Source organism: Plodia interpunctella, chromosome 24, assembly GCF_027563975.2.
Source record: "Plodia interpunctella isolate USDA-ARS_2022_Savannah chromosome 24, ilPloInte3.2, whole genome shotgun sequence".
NCBI lineage: Eukaryota > Metazoa > Arthropoda > Insecta > Lepidoptera > Pyralidae > Plodia > Plodia interpunctella.
Window position 1 is genome coordinate 2,726,304 of NC_071317.1, and position 18,544 is coordinate 2,744,847.

General features: G+C 36.2%; 4 protein-coding genes across 5 annotated transcripts; 2 read left to right on the forward strand and 2 right to left on the reverse strand.

Moving 5' to 3' along the window:
- Positions 1-3: 3 nt before the first annotated feature.
- Positions 4-1,394, reverse strand: Osi20 (Osiris 20). Its single transcript, XM_053763557.2, has 3 exons — positions 921-1,394; positions 618-806; positions 4-439 (listed from the first exon to the last, which is right to left on the reverse strand). Exons 1-3 carry the CDS (start codon positions 1,312-1,314, stop codon positions 135-137), a joined length of 888 nt encoding a protein of 295 aa, XP_053619532.1. The 5' UTR covers positions 1,315-1,394; the 3' UTR covers positions 4-134.
- Positions 1,395-6,417: 5,023 nt separating this feature from the next.
- On the reverse strand, positions 6,418-7,934 carry Osi19 (Osiris 19). 2 transcript variants are annotated; one of them, XM_053763559.2, is made up of 3 exons: positions 7,657-7,934; positions 7,089-7,502; positions 6,418-6,816 (listed from the first exon to the last, which is right to left on the reverse strand). In XM_053763559.2, exons 1-3 carry the CDS (start codon positions 7,870-7,872, stop codon positions 6,673-6,675), a joined length of 774 nt encoding a protein of 257 aa, XP_053619534.1. In that variant the 5' UTR covers positions 7,873-7,934; the 3' UTR covers positions 6,418-6,672. The 2 variants fall into 2 exon arrangements, with proteins under 2 accessions (XP_053619534.1, XP_053619535.1); XM_053763560.2 differs by having other exon boundaries at positions 6,418-6,807; positions 7,657-7,933.
- A 4,254-nt stretch (positions 7,935-12,188) lies between these two features.
- LOC128680416 (uncharacterized) lies at positions 12,189-13,250 on the forward strand. Its single transcript, XM_053763558.1, has one exon. It carries the CDS (start codon positions 12,352-12,354, stop codon positions 13,171-13,173), a length of 822 nt encoding a protein of 273 aa, XP_053619533.1. The 5' UTR covers positions 12,189-12,351; the 3' UTR covers positions 13,174-13,250.
- Positions 13,251-14,688: 1,438 nt separating this feature from the next.
- LOC128680409 (carboxypeptidase N subunit 2-like) lies at positions 14,689-16,529 on the forward strand. Its single transcript, XM_053763549.1, has 2 exons — positions 14,689-14,872; positions 15,220-16,529. Exon 2 carries the CDS (start codon positions 15,227-15,229, stop codon positions 16,472-16,474), a length of 1,248 nt encoding a protein of 415 aa, XP_053619524.1. The 5' UTR covers positions 14,689-14,872; positions 15,220-15,226; the 3' UTR covers positions 16,475-16,529.
- Positions 16,530-18,544: the final 2,015 nt, after the last annotated feature.

Sequence of the window (18,544 nt, forward strand, 5' to 3'; positions counted from 1 at the left end):
CAATCAAAGACAACATTTTTTTATTGTGATCAATAAATAAAAATAAATATCGACAATAAATAACTACTTCTACCCTTCAGTGGGTGCCTTCATTCTATTTACAATAATCGGTGCTTATTTACAAGAAATCGAGTTCAGTAGGTGGGTGATGATGATGATGATGAGACTGATGATGAGATGGATGCGACACTAGAATAGCTTGGAGATTGATTGGAGGAAGCTGATGAGCTTGCGTCTCCGGAGTAATATGAGCTGTAGGCGAGTTGAGATGGGTCCCAAACTCGAGAATAGGGGCCGGAGGCGGAGGGTTCCCATTGGGGACTGTAGGAGTCTGATGGGGCAGCAGGAGTGGAGGCTGGAGTGCCGTATTGGGAGGCAGGGGGTCCATATTGAGGCGCGGGCGGGGCAGCTTCTGTTGGTGCCATCATCATTGGCATAGCTGTAACAGAAATAAATCAACATTAATTTTAAAACTTCAGATATGTATAGTAATGAATTAATTTTAAAACTTCAGATATGATTGAATTAATTTCGATGCCTCAGATATGTACAGTAATGTTATCTTTGTAAATATTGAAACTTCATGACTAAGAGATTGCGAATTTTGATGATTTTACCTCCTTTCTTCATCAGCAGGTTGTAGACAAGGAATCCAACCACAAGGGTTATTGCGAGCTTGCTAAGGATCAGGGCCTTCACAGCCTTGATACCAATGATCGCGACAAGGATCGGCATCAGCGCTTTCATCTTCAGTTTCAGCAGCAGCAGGACTGGTAGCAAGAGCTTCTTCTTCAAGATGCCGCGAGCTGCAAAACCAATCATACTTAGAGATCGTTAATGAGCTATGTCTAATTCCGTAACATTTACTAATTGTTGAAGACTATTGTCAAACTCTATGATATCTACAAGCAAAGACATACCTTCACCATTTTCATTGCTCTCTTCAGGGAATTCTACATCAAGACCCCTATCAGCTCTGTAGCTGACTTCAGCTCCTTGGAACAGGAACTCTGGTAACTGAACCCTGAATTCGTTGGTGTTTAAAATCCTCCCGACGCGATCGAAGATGACTTTATCGATGTTCTTCTCCTCGAAAGCCCTGGCGGATTCCGAAGACACTCCGAGCTTCGTATCCAGGAAAGAGAGAACTTTCACTTTGAGACACGACGTGGGTGAATCCGCTTCGAAACAATCACTGATAACACTGTCTAATAGTTCGTCACTTGTGCTCAATCGAGCAGTCTGGATCTCATTGTCTTTAATGGTGTATCCGCGCACTAGGGCTAAGGAAGCCAGGAGGAGAAGGCACTTCATTTTAGCTGTTTTCACTGTGTCATTAGATTTGATTAATTAGACGTTCGGCGCGGCCGGTTAATGGAGTAACAATGATTTAATTTTTCAATGGGCTTGGTTTTTATACAGGATCCTTTGGCCGGCTAGGCACGCGGTCGCTGCGCGTGAGTTGAATCCCAAGCGCTTTCATACTTGGCGAAGTATTTATTTTCATTTAAGAAAGTCCTGCGGTGAGAGTGTCTGCAATTTTGGCTGAAACTGTAATAAATTTTATTATAATAGTATAATTAAGTATAGAAGCAGTGGTGGTGTAATGAGTAAGACGCCCGCCTGTGGATCGAAAGGTCCCAGGTTCGAATCCTACTCGTGCCACATGATTTTGTAGACCAATCTGACTCATGTATAGTAGTTTTCATTTACCACCACTTGCTTCCGGTGAAGGAAACATCGTGAGGAAACCTGCACACTGGTTGATTATTAACTTGTGTGTGAAATGGAGACGGCAATGACAAACCATTCCATTACTAATGCCAAGAAAGTTGTTATGTGTGTTTCAATCCACGTAATGACCACGACCCTCAGCCATGAGGAAGACGACTATGAAGAAGTATAATTAAGGTAAGGGGTGTATTATAGTTTTCTATGTTTGAGATCAGAAATTCGTACCTGTATATTGTATAAAAATGCCTTTGGAAATTGGACATACATATGAAATGTACAGAAGTGTTAATTACTATTATTATTCATGAATGAGTTATTCCATTTTATGCATGAATTCAATAAAGACAATTTTTCATTATTTACAATGTTATGTTAAAAGAATACTTAATCATACATGTCTCACCGGCTATGGGTATGCAAATTTAAATGGAGAGCATGCTATTATGCCACAAAAAATAGGGGATAATATTATTGATACTATGTACAATTACTTTATTCTGGATGAGATTAGATCACCACACTCCAAAATACATAGCCGAGATATTTATTTTTAAAATATTGCCGTCCCAACACTCAATGTCCGGTATCCTATCCTCGTAATTATGCGTTTATTGCACCTACAGCTGCTTGACAAACAATAAATCAACTCCTGCGCCTCATTACAATGCCGCCGCTCCGCTCTCTCCGTCTCAGTCTTCGGAGTGCACATACAAATCATTGCTGCTATTTTGTAACATCTACGTGCATTCTAAGGTACGTAATACCCGTGCTAGGTAGATAAGCGGCTACCAAAGGTCAGGTTAAGATGGTTCTTGGGTTAGTTCAATGAATCCAAATACGGATCCTAAAAGGATCCATTCCACTATTACTCTTTATCACAGACCATTTGCTCTTTATGAATCCCTAATTGTTTCTTAATAGAAGTATAATTCCTTACATATATAGAAGTATAATTGAAAAAAAAATCATTTGTAATTAAAAATATGTCCAATGCGCTGTTTTCATTCTGGTTGGATATTATGTATCGACACTTGTAGTAAGTACCTACCTATATAATTATCGATACTCACTCTGTTATGTACGTGTATTTATTCCCTAGGAGAGAATAAACGAAGTAGTGAAACATAACGAACAAATATCATGCAGCTTATTATTGGACTGTCTTTTCCGTTTTGTTTTTAAAATTAAGTCAAACCACGTGTAGGTAAGTATCCAGATTTTAAGATTTCAGTTAGAGGCAGGATTTAAGAAAAATAGTTTCTTTGCTTTTATTAACAAGCCTAAGTAGATGGTTTTGATAACTCTGACTGCTGACCTCAAAACGATTACATAAACCTCAAAGTTTGCGCGAAAGTGAAATTGATCTGATTTGACAAAAAGCTCGCGTGTATTTACCCAACCTCCATTATGCAATAAGGGATGACCGCCATCTTGTATGCGCTGCGCGACGTCATTTGCATTTGTGTCCATGTCCGGATTGTGAAATGGCTGTTTCACTTCCGTTCGACTGCCTTAGTGCAAGCCAGCGATATTATATGTGATAATGTAGTTTGTCGTGATCCATTTGCACTTTATTTAGTTGTAGTACTGTGTAAACAAACGTTTACAACTTATGTTGTTAATTTTAAACTTAACATTATTATTATTTCTTATTGCATATTTACATGTTTTTTTATATCTACAAGGATGGGATGTTATTTAATTGTATGTTATTTTATTGTAACTGAGTTGAATATTTTACTAACTATACCTAATGACAAAGTTACCCGTACTAATTTGTAAACAAAAGTACTTAAATAGATATACTCGTAATTGGTAAAGTGTCGTAACAAATATTTGTTATCTTTCTACTTTTCTAAATTCTACATTCAGATCTACATGAGGATGTTGTTCTAAATTATGCTATTATGTATTTTAATTTACAATATTTACTTCTTCTGTTATCCTGTCGATATCACGTAGTGCCTCAACGTGCGAGTTGCTGCCAACATTAGTGGATTTCCTACTTTGTTGTCAAACAAAGTGTAACACCACACCATCCATATTAAGTAATAGAACACATAACAGTCAAGCTTTAGCTACTTAGACCCATCTAATTCGTGACTGACATGACAATACATTCCTATCCAAAATACGTATTGAAACAAACTTATAATTTACATCACAGCAACACTTATCAAACGGATTTGATCCTTATTTCCTAGGAAGTAGACATAACAATTGTTTAGCTATTTATAAAATAAATTTGTCTAAGGCATTAGACAGAGTATGGCAACACTTTCCTTGCTAAAGGTGCGTGGTATTGGTTCAGTATAGGCTCAAATCTGTGCTAATGTGTGGATAGGGGGTCAGCAGGCTATGGAATGAATTCCAGCCATTGCTGGCATCCTGAGTTAACTCGCAGAATTTTAATGATAAGTGCCACAGGGCTTGATACTAGGCCCCAAACGAAATTATTTATGACCCCTTACTGAACTTTCTTCCATGAACGATCTGAGGAGTTGATCAATTTTGAAAGTCTTTCAGGCTTTGGAAAAGAGATTTATATATGAGTATTGTACGAAAAAAAAATTGTATAATTTAAATTTTGTAAATATTTTAAAAGTAAACTTTCTTGTCCCTTCTGCCGGGGCCCGGGCAGGACCGGCATGGCCAGGCATTTGTTTCCAACACACATGTACATTTTGGACGATGTTATTTTGTAAATCAAAGCCCGAGAGCATCAGGTCTTCATCATCAGGCTCATTAGAGCCATTTTATGAAGATACCTACTTGACAGGATCAGTGTCCGAATCAGTGAGTCGCCCAACAACTTTTACTGTCATCTAGTGACCAGAATTGAAAACAAATAGCGAAAAGTGTAGTTTTAAAGCAGTTAACACTTGATTTAGATGCAGCAGGTTCGGTGCCGTTCGTATCGACAATACTTTGTGTCGGCTACACACTATCGCCGAACTCGGACAGATGCCGACGCGAATGAATGGACAATGCGTAGTTAGTCACATAGTATTTATTAATCTAAGTATTTACCACAATGAAAAATCAGCAATGTATGTCGATACCGCTAAATTTGGGTGTTTATCAATCATGTATGGTTTCTACAGACCATCAAATATTTCCAGTGAAGTAAAATATCATGAGAGAACCTTCATACTGGTGGAGTTATGGTTCAAAATGTATGTGCGACCAGTTGCCACTAGACGTAGACTTGATTCTAACACCAGTGTTAGCAATAACACACTAGATAGGATAGGAGGAAAGGTTATAATAATAACTGGGATAGTAGAATGGATAAATCCATGGAACAAATCACACAATGAGTCACCTCAAAGTATAAAATTATAAAAAAATAATTTTTGACACAAGCTTTTATGTTGTCAGAAAGATCTTATTGCTGCTGCATTAAATATAAAACTATGCATAGGTACAATAAAAAACCAATGCAGCAGGTAATTTGTTGAGTTCTCCCGCCGGGAGGCAATACTGGATGCACCATCAGGTCATGCTAACTACCAACAACCTGCCGAGGCGGTTGCAAAAGGAACTTCCCGTCTCACTACCTCTGTACATACGATGTCTCATTATCTACCACAGAAATAAGAACATACGAGTATCTGTGTTATCTACTTATTTCATCTATTAGCTTTTTTATATTTTTATTAGCAGTTAGAGTATTTTAAATTATCTCGGCTTACTGGTATTATTTGCCAAGAAAATTTTTAACCGAGCGTCACATTAGATGATGATCACATATATTCGATTTCGTAAATTGTTATGTTGATGGATTATTTATTACATAGATAGAAATACTTTATCCGGCAAAAATGCCGAAAAGGATCCCAGCTCCATGGATTTAATAAGTACTTTCCATGCCCAACTCAGCTTTGTGCCGTGACTGGAAGCCGCGTCGTTGATTTTCAGCCGGTAGGTACCTATATAAATACAATTAAATAATAAAAAATAGAAAAAGTTTACATAACATAAGAAATCAAATTGAAATAACATTGTGGTAGGTATAAGCAATTAAGTTTTCTAATTTATCCCTTGTGGGGTAGACAGCCAAAAGTTGCGAAAAAGGTTTAGCTGTACGGCAGGCTTGTTGGTGGAATTAAGATTTAATAGTGATAAGTCCCAGCCCTATGAGAAAAATCACCGGTGTAGAGTATTTTCCTTGATTGACTTCTACAGTCTGCGCGGCAAGAGAAGAAGCCCACACAATATTTTCCTTCGCTCCCAGACTAGCATGGAAAACTTGATTAGGGTTTTTTATAATCCGGGATTTATAAAATAAGTACCGAATAGGTAAGTACCTAATCGATATTCATGTGGCAATGTTGTGTGTAACTATGTGTTCTGTGCGATTTTGTGTCAAACTGGTGATTAATTTTAAATTCAGGCGCTGTGACAAGTGAAAGTTTACTTTCCTTACGATATTTAGTGAATTTTCACTAAGTCACATTTAAGGATACTATGTGTGCTGAATTTTGATGTTCGGAGTTAGTGTTTTTGACGAAGGCAAATGGATAGGAATTAACAATAAGTAAAGGAAGTAAATTAGTTTAAAACAACAAGTTTTTAATGGGAAGCAAGCTAAATTCTCAAATTAATTAGCATATAGTTGCCTTCAAAGAATTGAATCATAGTAATAGTCGAGTGTGGGGGAGAAAATTATATACATTACACTTCAATTCAATAACTTTATTATAATAAAAAATAAATAACATCCACACATCACAATCACACAGTCTCTCACGCGCGTTTTATTTCAATAAATAAGTTGCATTTAGGTACATTACATAGTATTTACACTGTCACAGTTTCAGAACGAAACATATTTTTGGTCTGTTGCCAGTCGTTGGCGCCATTTTGGATTCTAGTATTAGAATTTCGAATGGCGGCTATTTCGAATGGTTTTGGGGTCAGAGGTAACGTCGGTTTTTAGTGGTAAGCGTTGTAAGCGAGTTCTTGTGCCATTTCTTGGGGTTCGGCGTCTCTCCTGCGACGGGTGGCTGCATAGGCGGCGTCCCAGGGGCCGTGGGCTGCTATCTGGGGGTGGGAGTTGTCGGCCGCGATCTGGGTAAACTACAATGTTAGGCTTATGGGTAGAAAGGTCGACAAAGTTTGTTAGTTCACAATAAAAATGAAAAAAATTAAGTGCTACTCTGCTCCTGTGTGCTAAAGAACATTAAGTGCTGGTGCATACATTTAGAATGGTGCTTTGAAGTGCTTTTGATGTAATTTTGAGTGTCTTATACATTGTTCAGCGAACATAGACATTTTGAAGACATGCATTGTGTCATAAGATTACGCCTTTATATTTCTGGAATGAGAGCGGTCTATAAGTTTCAACTCACCTTCTTGCATAGCTGGAAGATGGCCAGAGCGACGGAGACCACGAAGGAGAAGAAAGACAGCTGCAGGGCGTTCCAGGCCTTCAGTCCAAGGACACCAATAGCCAGAGGGATCAGGGTCATAGCCTTAAGGAGTACAAAGACGAGGATGGGGACAATAATCTTCTTCAGCTTAGCTTTACGGGCTTCACCAACGGAGCGAGCGCCATCTTGGCTGCCAAATTTGATGTTCAGGCTGAGTTCGTCCTGGTCCAAGTTTCTGGGGCTGACGGTGACTTTGGTGTCGGCGAGGGGCAGTTGGAAGGAGACGTCGTGAGACTGAATGTAGCTCTCGATGGTGTCGATGAAGTCGCCAGAGGAGCGCCCAGTGACGTCGTTGCTGGCGCCGTTCTTGGTGACCTCTACGGCTTCGGAGATCTGGTAATAAATAAATAGAACATTGAAATTACTCTTATTCAAATCCTAGACTTCTATGATGATTTGATTATAATAAGAAATCGAAAAAAAGTTAAAATTAAATTCAAATCTTATTGATGACGAAAGTATTTTTAGAAAACAATGAAACCATTACCTGAAAGGTGTCCTTCTTGAAAATGGTGTCCAGTAATGACATGACTTTGTACTTGATGCAGGCAGTGGGGTCTGATCCTTCCACGCAGCCCGACCTCATCTCTTCGACCATCCCGTCCATGGCGGTTCCCTTCCAGAACGCCTGCTTAGCCGGCTGAGCCACCGCACTCCCGAAAAGTGCCAGGGCAACTAAACACATCACTTTACTGGTCACCATTTTGCAACACTCCTGCTCTTCACTGATTGAAGGTCGGATAGTTTGTGATGGTTTGGACAGGGACCCCGCTGTTTTTATACAGCCATTTCAAATTCAGTGCGATGCCTCCAGTTCCGGCCCACATAGTCTTTCAATGTACGAGCCAAGTGTGGAGTTAAGACGTTTCGTCTCCAGCAGGATCTAAGTGTAAGGGAAAGCTATTTGATACGAATCCTCTTTGGGACCACGTGTCGAGAATAGCTTATGTTGTGTGATCGTTATTTGTTCTGGTGACGTTTTGGAATGAGCTGTCTTGAGCGCCTTTTGTGTTGTTTGTGACACCGTACCCTGATTCGGAGGAAGCTTGATCTAATTGTTGCGTCCCTTTCTGACGGATGGCTTATGATGGAAGGAGTGAGTGGGACGGATGTAGAGGTGTTTGATATGGAGGAGCAGGCACTGCGCACGCGAGTCTCGCATACGTAATTCTGGTCAGGTGCTATCAGTGAACTTGTCACCTGGGAGATAATATCTCTCATAATGTATTGTTTACTCGCAAATTAGGTGATTATAATACAGAGTCGAGCAATTGATACTATTATTTATTGAAGACAAAGTTTCTGGATTTTGTCTTTACAAAAGTGACCATAATTCTGGCATTTCTTTAGATAACTAAAAAAAATGTTTGTTGAGTAACTAAATGTTTGTTGAATAAAATAATTATCGAGTGCTGAAGTAGATAATACTTAAAACCAGTGCAGTATAATAAACACAAGCTTGAAGTACCACTTTGTTAACCTCTTTGACAAACATAATAGCCTGCTGCGTAGATTGTTCGTCGCTTCGTCTTCACCTTCGCTTTGTACCTGAGTCGACAGTACACTTGGTTTAGTTTAGCAGCAATTAGCAGCAAATTTTTAACGTCCATAAATGATTATCCTTAATTGCATAAAAAAATATTTCATTTTAATCTTAACCTTCTGTCTTTCATGAGCCGCAGTTAATTTTAACTTTAATTTTTACGTAATCTTCTTACAGTGATAGATATGATTATGCATAACCTGTTTGATTTTTCAATCATAAAAACATTCCTACTTAATAAGAAACTTTACTTCTACAACAATGCCATAATAAGCTTGTTTGTTACGATTTTCTGTGTTTAAGAGTGGGTTGCACCTTCAACTTTGACATTAGTTTAGATATAATGGTATCTTGCGTTGTTTTGCGCAGTTTAAAGTTAACGTCAAAATTGAATGGTGCAATCTAAGTTACTGAGTAAGGAAGCGTGTCTTGTGTTTTTTCGCATGAGTATTTCTAATGTCATCGAACAGTTTGCCAGTTGCCGGATTCGATATACATTGCTGGTTTTTCATTGCGGTAAATAAAAACCCTCGTACTAACTACGCAATGATCACGCATTCGCGTCGGCATGTGTCTGGGTTCGACAGTGTGGAGCTGGCATAACGTAATTATCGACAACAAATAGAAAAGTTATACGGAAAATGAACTTACGATCTCTATTATACTTACGATCTTTTGAAACGTTTAATTGCATAAAAAAATGCGTAACTAGTTCAGTTACTAGTCTGGTTACGATATTTTTAGTCTATATTTAGGTAGTGCTATTTTTCATTATGATATTATCAAGGGGGCGGCCTCATTTTTCTGTTGCGTTGCGCTGCGTCAACTGATGAACACAGTATTGTATGACACAACTGCAGACGACCTTGGTGGCGCAGTGGTAAAGTGCTTGCCTCTGAACCGAGAGATTCCCGGTCGGGTCATGATAGAAAGTGATCTTTTTCTGATTAGCCCGGGTTTTGGATGTTTATCTATATATAGTATCGTTGAGTTAGTATCCCATAACACAAGTCTCGGAACTTGCTTTGGGGCTAGCTCAGTCTGTGTGATTTGTCCTAATATATTTGTTTATAATATATTTATAATAAAACTGCAGTGTGTCGACGTACATCAATGTCAAGCCTATGTAAACCTACAGATCCGCGACGTTCCGCATCGACGACGCAACGGAGCAGTGAGGCCGCGCTTGGGCCTTAAAAAATCGAACTTAATAGTCCAGCGGCTCGTTATAAGTAGCACGCATAAATAGATAACGGTATGTCTATTATTATTGATCCTGCGTCGACGCCGGCGTATGCCAACATTGCCTTTGCGGGCAGTTCCGCCACCGCTGGTGAAAGTGATCGACTATAACAATTTATTCATAGCTCATCTGCTCTGGATTCCCCAGGGAGAGCTGTTTGATCCGGTGTCATCCGGAAAAATTACCATAAATTACAATTGCAGTTTTCCGGGTAATATCTGATCGTATAAATATGTTTGAAGCGGTGGTGGTGTATTGGTTATGACGCCCGCCTGTGAAAGCTCCCAGGTTCGAATTCTACTCGTGTCAGATATGTTTGTACACCAATCTGATGTAGGTATATATTTTTATATCATTTATTTATTTATATTATGTATTTCTTTTTATCGACCACCAGTGGTTTCCGGTGAAGGATAACATCGTGAGGAAACCTGCATACTAGTTGATTATTAACTTGCGTGTGAAATTAAGATCCACTCCATTAATAGTGCCAAGAACATTTATATTGTACTTTATCGTCATAATGAATGAGTTTTAATTATAAAAGAAGGTAGGTTTACATATGAAACATATAATAATGACGGACTTAAGCTATAACTATTAATTACTGGGGAAGTATTAACTTCCCAGTAATTAATTGTAATCTGTGCTATAAATAATTCATTCGTTTCATTTATTGATTCATAAGCTTAAGCTCAAATCAATACAATAGTAGTATTGTCAAAGAGGAAAAATCTAACGATCGGTCGATTCATATTTCATATATTCATATTTTATATAAATTTATATAAGGATAGATTTAAGCTTAAGCTTATGAATGAATAAATGAAACGAATGAATTATTTATAGCACAGATTACAATTAATTACTGGGGAAGTTAATACTTCCCCAGTAATTAATAGTTATAGCTTAAGTCTTTGACATTAGTAGTATTGTCAAAGAGAAAAAATCTAACGATTTTTTACTACTAAAAAAGGGTGCACATTTAACTTACAACGTAACTATGTTCAAATATATGTTCCTATGTTTCGGGTGGAATCTTGAAACTCAAGTTTGAAGCAGACATCTTCAAACGATAGAGCTGAAATTTTGAAATTTCACACACGTTTAATTTTGATGACAATGCATTATTATGATAAGCATGACCAGATGGTGCACCCATAAACGGCTCTAGACGTGGGAACTCCTCAACGGTTTAGTTTATTATAGTATATTTTTGTCACACATTGACAACAATAAAAGCTTGTGTCAAAAGTGTCATTTGTGTAAAAAAACTTTTTTAAATTATTTTTTAAGACAATTTCTTTATGGCCAGAGTACACAAAAAATATAACTATTCTGCTTTTATTTTTCGGAGAAAGTGTTTTTGTAGTTTTAAGTTGTGAATAAAACCGACGGTCCCTGGGCTCCGACGCTGAAGAACGCGACTAAGAAAGGAACCGGGAAAATGAGATGATAGAACGAGACCAAACCACCTGAAATATAAAATAAAAATTTAAGTCAATCTTTATTTGTGTGAACACATTGTTAATTTTGATTGCAGCGGTTGTTGAAATGAATGTGCGTATATAATTGAGTTATTGTATATTAATTTATGCCGTATATATTCTCGTCATGACATCAACAAAAGTCAATGCAAACTGCACGTTGCTAAGAGTACCTAAGTATCAGTTGTAGATAGAACTCGCGCCAAGAGCTTTAGAAGGTTATTTTTAAAGATAAAGATAAAAGATAAAGAAGAAGCCTATTTAAATTAGAAGCCGTGTTATACGGGTTATAAAAATTAAGGTAAATATATGTACATATAGGTATAGCTTTTTCCGTATGTCAAAGGTTGACTGATAGACAATGCTTTTCATTAAGTCCGTCTAAATTGTATTTTAATACTAATAATAATAAGTTTATTGACATGATTGTCCAAAGACTATTTACTCATTTTTGCATGATATTAAAATTTAAAATTTTCACAGACAGATCTCAACATAATATTTAATTTAAATAAGGTCAGTTATTGAATTTCTTAACATAAATGTGAAAATACTCTTAGTACATAATTGTAATTGAAGCTATATGAGAATGTTAATTATAATAAAGTTGTTTAATTAAATAATTCAAAAATCTGATAGGGATTACATTTTCAAATCTAGGCTTAACTATTTGCGCGTGCTCTATTACAGACAAACACACATTCTTCTTACCGTAATTAATTCCATGCCACGCCTAGGAAGCTCAAACGCACCAAAAGTAAGGAGCGAAACCCACACGCGCGATTTAGTATGCGAGGACGCACATAATCATTTCATATCAGTCATTTAGTTCAGAAACCGCAAGCTGTGTGGACAAGTGTCATTCAGACAGCAAAATTGTGACCTATTTCTAATACGGAAGTTCATAGGATGTCCAAATTGTCAGTGACTAAGTTTAGCAAGAAAGCGGGTAGCCCTTTTCATAAACCGAAAGACAGTCAAGAAGACATAGTCGTAGTACATGAAGAAATACAGAAAACACATAAAGAAACTCAGAAGGAGATGCAGAATGAATTGTTGCAGAAAGTGAATAAGAAAACAGCTGAATATCAAGCACACAAACCCAGTTCTGGTGTGTTTACTGAAGTGGTCACTCATGGCGCTTTCACGTCTAAAAACAACAAAGAACAACCTAAATTGGAAACGTCTTCAACACCAGCTAAAGCAGTCAATGGTAATAATGGGTCAAAACTGCTTGGATTCCCATCATCAGCCAATGATCTAGCTCTAGACGCCAAAACGGATTTGGAATCGGACCCAAACATTTCTAAAGAAGTAAAAGAAATGGTTATTGAAAAACTGTTTGCATTGGCGTCTATGGTGCAACACATGTACGAGTCAAAAGTTCGTGTGATGACAGAATATGAAAAATTCAAAGATACGCATTTAAAAAATGAAATAAGAAGAGAGAAGGAGCACTCGGAACAATTGTACAAAATAAATATGAACTTTCAAAATGAAGTGATTCAATCAATGCAGCGATTGAGAAGTGAACTGGATATATCGAGGAATGTTACGAAAGACATCGAGGAGAATAGTACAAGTTCAGGTCGAAAGGATAGTTCCATTGAATTTAGTGCCGCTGAAGATAATCAACACTCCCAAATGAAAATCAACAATAATGTGGAAGAAAACGAATATAAAACAGACTATGAAAATACCGATAACGTAACAAATTTAAACGTTGCGTGATAATTTTTTGCGGAATTAAAATTATTTATTTTTATTTTAATTACTTATTCAATTAATAAAGAAATTCTATATGTTGTTTGGAATTTGTTTGTTTACGAGCTCGTCCTTAAAAAGGTAACCAAAATATTAGAATATAATTTATTCTCAGATGATGACGGCAGGATGTGACTGGTCAGTGAGGAATTTTTTGATAAATATTTGCTTATGAATAATCTCTCTATACTGCTCGTGTCAGGGTCGGCAAAAACATTTATATATATAAAAAAAATAATATTGTGAAATGAACGCATATATCAAAAGAAAATGTATAGAATGTCTGTATAGTTTTTCCTTGTATTAAGTATAAGTATTTGTTTGATTTCAAACAAGATTTCAATGTAGATTAAAAATGGTAAATCTCATATGGGCTAGGTTTCGATTTGGTGTTAGGTAATTATTTTAACAAATCTCTGATAGACACAATTCCATTTTCTATTGATTAATCAAGAATCATTTACCATAGATTTCTGTTTTGTATTGAAATTATTAAATGAAAAACAAATTGCTCGAAGTACCTACTTTACCGATTATCATACTCATATTTAAGACCTGATTTTGCTGACCGTACATTTATTGGTCAAGGCCTTTTATGACATAATGGATAAACAATATGTAGGAGTCGGTGGGCGACGGTGACGTCCACAAGAATTCGATTACCGTTTTGTATGCTCATTATGCCAGCGGATTCGTAATACATTGCTGGTTTTTCATTGTGGTAATGAAAATCTTTCATACAAACTACGCAATGTTCATGCATTCGCGTTGGCATCTGTACTAGTTTGGCGATAGTGTGTAGCCGGCAATAGATTCAAGTTAACGTCGAATAAACGTACTGGAGTTGACGAATAGCTTGGCTAATTGCAAAAGGATTGCATTTTTTGTTTCGCAAATATTAGACAGGGTCCATAATGTACCAAACTGTAAAGAGTGTGCCTAGTGCTAAGAGAATTGATGCATAATATGAATCGCAATAGTTAGGAATCTAATTGTCGATCCTGACAGCTATTCGATTAAGAGCTATGCCCGTTGTAGTAAGTGTTGCATCTCCGTTGTTTTCCATATGTACTTATTGATATTAATGTTCGGTGACGTACGTCTAATCTCCATAAAATTTCTGTGTTTTCGACAGATTTCAAAGCGACGAAGCACATCTGAGCAATGAGTACGAGCTCTTAAAGTGTTGTTTTTGGAATCAGCTTTTTCCTAATCAAGAAAATTAATTTCAATAACCAGAGGAATTATAGCTAAAGTAAAAAAGTCTCATGAATTTATGAAAGCAATTTTATACTTTTTCAACCTTAAAAACATTGTTATTATTAAAGCGAGAGCCACAGATACGACAGGCAACAATTTAGCAAATTTTAATTTAATAATTATTTAGAACGACAACACAACACAGTGTTGCCAGCAATGAAATAGATGTTCCCGCTTTGTACGGCACGTCAAATACTTCATTATCATCTCATTGGACTAGGCCCGCACGAATAAAACCGGCTCTTCGACCAAAGCCGTCGTGTCTTTATTTAAGTAAATATTTACTGATTTCAAGTGAACATTTACAGGACAAATACTTGTATATAAAGACTCAATTGTGTGATCAATATTATGAACAAAATCATAAAGCAATCGTTTAAAAAGTCATCAAGTACGTGAGGAAAAGGTTTGTAAAATGATCTGTTTCTAAGTAAATAAAATCGAACAACTTGTTGAGATAAGCTTATAAGGCAAGGGTCAAGATAAACATAAAATCAATGCAAACGCTAGAATTATTTTATTCATAAGTTAGAGTTATAGTTAATAGGTACTATTTTGTTGGTATGAATAAAGACTGACTATTTGTAATGTCTTGCCATACCATGCTACCGTTTTCCTCAAAATCTATGTCTAAGTATAGAACCAAATAATGCACGAGTTTGATTTTGTATGCATGTCATTTCATATAATGTTTTTTTCTATAAACCGCTTAGCACTTTTTATCACTAATAAATTGTTATCTTACAATTTCAGGTGAACCATGTCGAGATGGGTAATCCTATTGATATCTGTACTATTCTCAACGAGAGTCACAGCAAAATTATCATGTTCAAGAACAGGGGAAAGAGATATTGTATGCACAGCAGGAGGCACAAATTACATACTAGAAAGAGGCTTGGTGTCAGACCAAAATGGAATAACTGGAATTCATTTACATTCCTGCAGAATAACGCAAATAAAAATAGAGTCTTTCAAAGGTCTACCATCGCTGGAATATCTTGACCTATCACATAATTTCATTTCGAATCTTGATTTAGGCGTTTTGGATGAAATGCATGATATGAGGGCCTTGAATTTGTCTCATAATTCTATAAAATCATTGCCACTAGGACTTTTTGATCAAGTACCTAATCTTGAAGTTCTGGATTTAAAAGCAAATGATTTGAAAAGACTACAAAAGACTATATTTGCTCCATTGACTAAAATAAGACACTTGGATTTGAGTAGTAGCATTCTGATAGGAGGAGAAACGAGTGTAGATATTTTTGAGAACAATAAAGTAATTAAGTTTTTGGATTTATCAAGGAATGATATGTCAGATGCACCTGAAAATTTGTTGAGAACATTTACGCAGATTGATTTTTTGAACCTTGACAGATGCTTCCTGAACGAAGTGCCGTCTTTCGCCATTAAGATCAATTTGAGGACAATGAAACATTTGATTTTGTCGACGAACCAAATCACAAAATTGGATGACCCTAAGACGTTTTTTAATTTAGATAACCTCGAGATTTTGAATCTAGCCGAAAATGCGATAGAGAGTATATCAGATAACATTTTTAAGCCTTTAAAGAAACTCAAGTTTATAGCTTTGAGAAATAATAATTTAAGAACTATACCAGACACGTTATTCAAAAATATGCCAAAATTGGTAGTAGTATATTTGCAGAATAATTTATTAGAATCTCTTCCAGTAAATGCTTTTAAGAGTTCAGGCGTGAAAACATTGAATGTAGGAGGAAATAAGATAACTTATTTGGTGGACAATTTCTGTTTGGAGTTGAAAAATTCTGGGACAAGTTTGAGGAAATTCATGTTCACAAATAATCCTTGGCAGTGTCCGTGTCTACTGGATGTATTGGCTGAACTAAACAGGATGGGGATCGAATATAATCCAGATAAGTTTGACGGCAAACATAAAGTGTGTGTGTTTCAGGATCAATATTGTCATCGGCACGTGGAATATAATAGTATGTATGTCAATTTGTATAAAGAACTGGTAAAATAATATATTGTATTTAGTGATGGGAAAAATAGGCTATAATTCAACAAAAAAAGCTGAACTGACTGAAGCTGACAATTGACATTCTAATGTAAGTATGTAATCTCAAAACACATTTAGTTAATAAGTAGGTACCTATTTATTGATATAAGAAATATAAATATTTTTAAATATCATCAAATTATTGTATTGCAGAAAAATTATGATGCCATCTAGCAGTTTTCATGTAAACTTCTTCATAACGATGATGGAGCGCTGCACGTGTAGATCATTTAAACGGTATTGTATTCAGTAGTGTTCCACTCTTACGTAAGATGTCGTTACTAATGAAAAAGAACTTGTGCTGGCCCCACACTATCGCAGACGGCAAACTTTGGCGGATTTGGTATACCTAAATTGCTAGTTTTTGAATGCGGTAAATAAAAGCATCCAAACTATGCAATGTATGTACATGCATTCGCTCAGAATCTTTGATCATGTACCTTTCTAATGGTGAAAGAAAATTCGGAGATACCCGCCTCAAACATACAAACTCACAAACGCTTACCTCTTTATAATAATAGTATAGATTGACTACTATTATATATGTTATAAATTCGAAAAAAAATGATAATGATGCTGATAATACTATAATACCTACCGACATCAACTGCACAAAAGTGATGCTCACACAGAGTCAGGGATAATTTATATTTCCTGTAGTGTTTTTCCCAGTCCATAAGCTAAGAATATTTTAAAACTATGGCAAAAGAGATAATCGGAGCTGTTAAATAGCAATATTTTAAATGAACCTTTAGTCATGATTTAATAATAAAAATAGGAGGCAATTATCTGGGTGAAATTTGCAGCAATTTGAATCAGGAATCCAAAAATATGATTCCAGTTAGAGCGTGTTTCCATTAATCAGTGGGCGAAGTGCGGGTTAGTGAACCAATCACATTACGCCATTATGACGCAACGACAATCACACGGCAATGTCATTGGTTCGCTGCGTTTCACTTCGAATCGATTCGATGGTGCGAAGTGAAATGCTAACCCGCACTAAACATTCAGTTGCGCTGCGACGTCCCACGTCATGTTGAAATCCGTCGTGTCATAGCAAAAGAACGTAGAAATTGTATGAAGTTTCGAGGCATAGCAACGCATATAAATGTTAAAATCTATAGAAAACAACAGAGCACTACTGAGTTACAATTACAACGTACTGCGTCGTTGCAACGGAGCACGACTGAGCAATGGGAACACGCCCTTAGACTCTTCACGGCGGTAACCAATACGGGTCAGAGTGAGCTAAAAAAAAATGAAAAGCACGTGCAAGAAATTTATAAAACCAACATCTGCGAAATCGGATTTTTTACCACAATTTCTTTGCCCCGCGCTCTGGTAAAAAATGCTTGGCCCTTGTTTTTTATAGACCACATATCGAATGTGAGCTCACGTATGAGTACTATGATAAAGTCCTATACAGGGTGTCTTGTATGGGGTAGTTAATTATTTAAATTTATAAAAAATTAAAATATTCCATCGATACATATTTCTCATCAAAATTTTTGATGTAATGTAAGATTGTTTAGTAACTTCTTTTAATTTCTTATTCTATAAATTAAATTATCAAAATCCTATTCTAATTTCGTAAAAAGTAAAATGAAATTGATTTTATCGTAAGGCATATACCTGACTGAAAATTTTCTATTTATATACTGTACGAACGAATAAATATATATTTAATTGTGGCGGCTGGTTATAAAATCTTTTCTTATGATATAGGAATCTTGACATTTTTTAGGTTATTTTTTTAACTGAAGGTTTTTCTTCCAATCATAACTTTATTGAAAGGCAGTTTTTCAATAAGACAACGTTAAAAAAAAGTTTTTCCTGGTACGGTGATTCATACTTTAATTTAATACAATCAGGCTAATACGTTGTAATGCAAATATTTTTATTACATGCATTGCACGATTTTTATATATTTTGCAATATGCATTCAAAAATAGTTGTGGTTGTGACAATTTTTTTGTTAGTAATCGCAGGTTTCAATATATTCAAGGCAACCTTTGCCTTGACGTAGGGAATATG

Bases quoted from the DNA above. Each gene is read 5' to 3' on its own strand.
- LOC128680416 (XM_053763558.1), top strand. From the start codon at position 12,352: ATGTCCAAATTGTCAGTGACTAAGTTTAGCAAGAAAGCGGGTAGCCCT.
- LOC128680409 (XM_053763549.1), top strand. From the start codon at position 15,227: ATGTCGAGATGGGTAATCCTATTGATATCTGTACTATTCTCAACGAGA.
- Osi20 (XM_053763557.2), bottom strand. From the start codon at position 1,314: ATGAAGTGCCTTCTCCTCCTGGCTTCCTTAGCCCTAGTGCGCGGATAC. The intron at 807-920 runs GTATGTCTTTGC...TTGGTTTTGCAG, and splicing joins GAGCAATGAAAATGGTGAAG to CTCGCGGCATCTTGAAGAAG. The intron at 440-617 runs GTAAAATCATCA...TTTCTGTTACAG, and splicing joins CCTGCTGATGAAGAAAGGAG to CTATGCCAATGATGATGGCA.
- Osi19 (XM_053763559.2), bottom strand. From the start codon at position 7,872: ATGGTGACCAGTAAAGTGATGTGTTTAGTTGCCCTGGCACTTTTCGGG. The intron at 7,503-7,656 runs GTAATGGTTTCA...ATTTATTACCAG, and splicing joins TCAAGAAGGACACCTTTCAG to ATCTCCGAAGCCGTAGAGGT. The intron at 6,817-7,088 runs GTGAGTTGAAAC...CTAACATTGTAG, and splicing joins TCTTCCAGCTATGCAAGAAG to TTTACCCAGATCGCGGCCGA.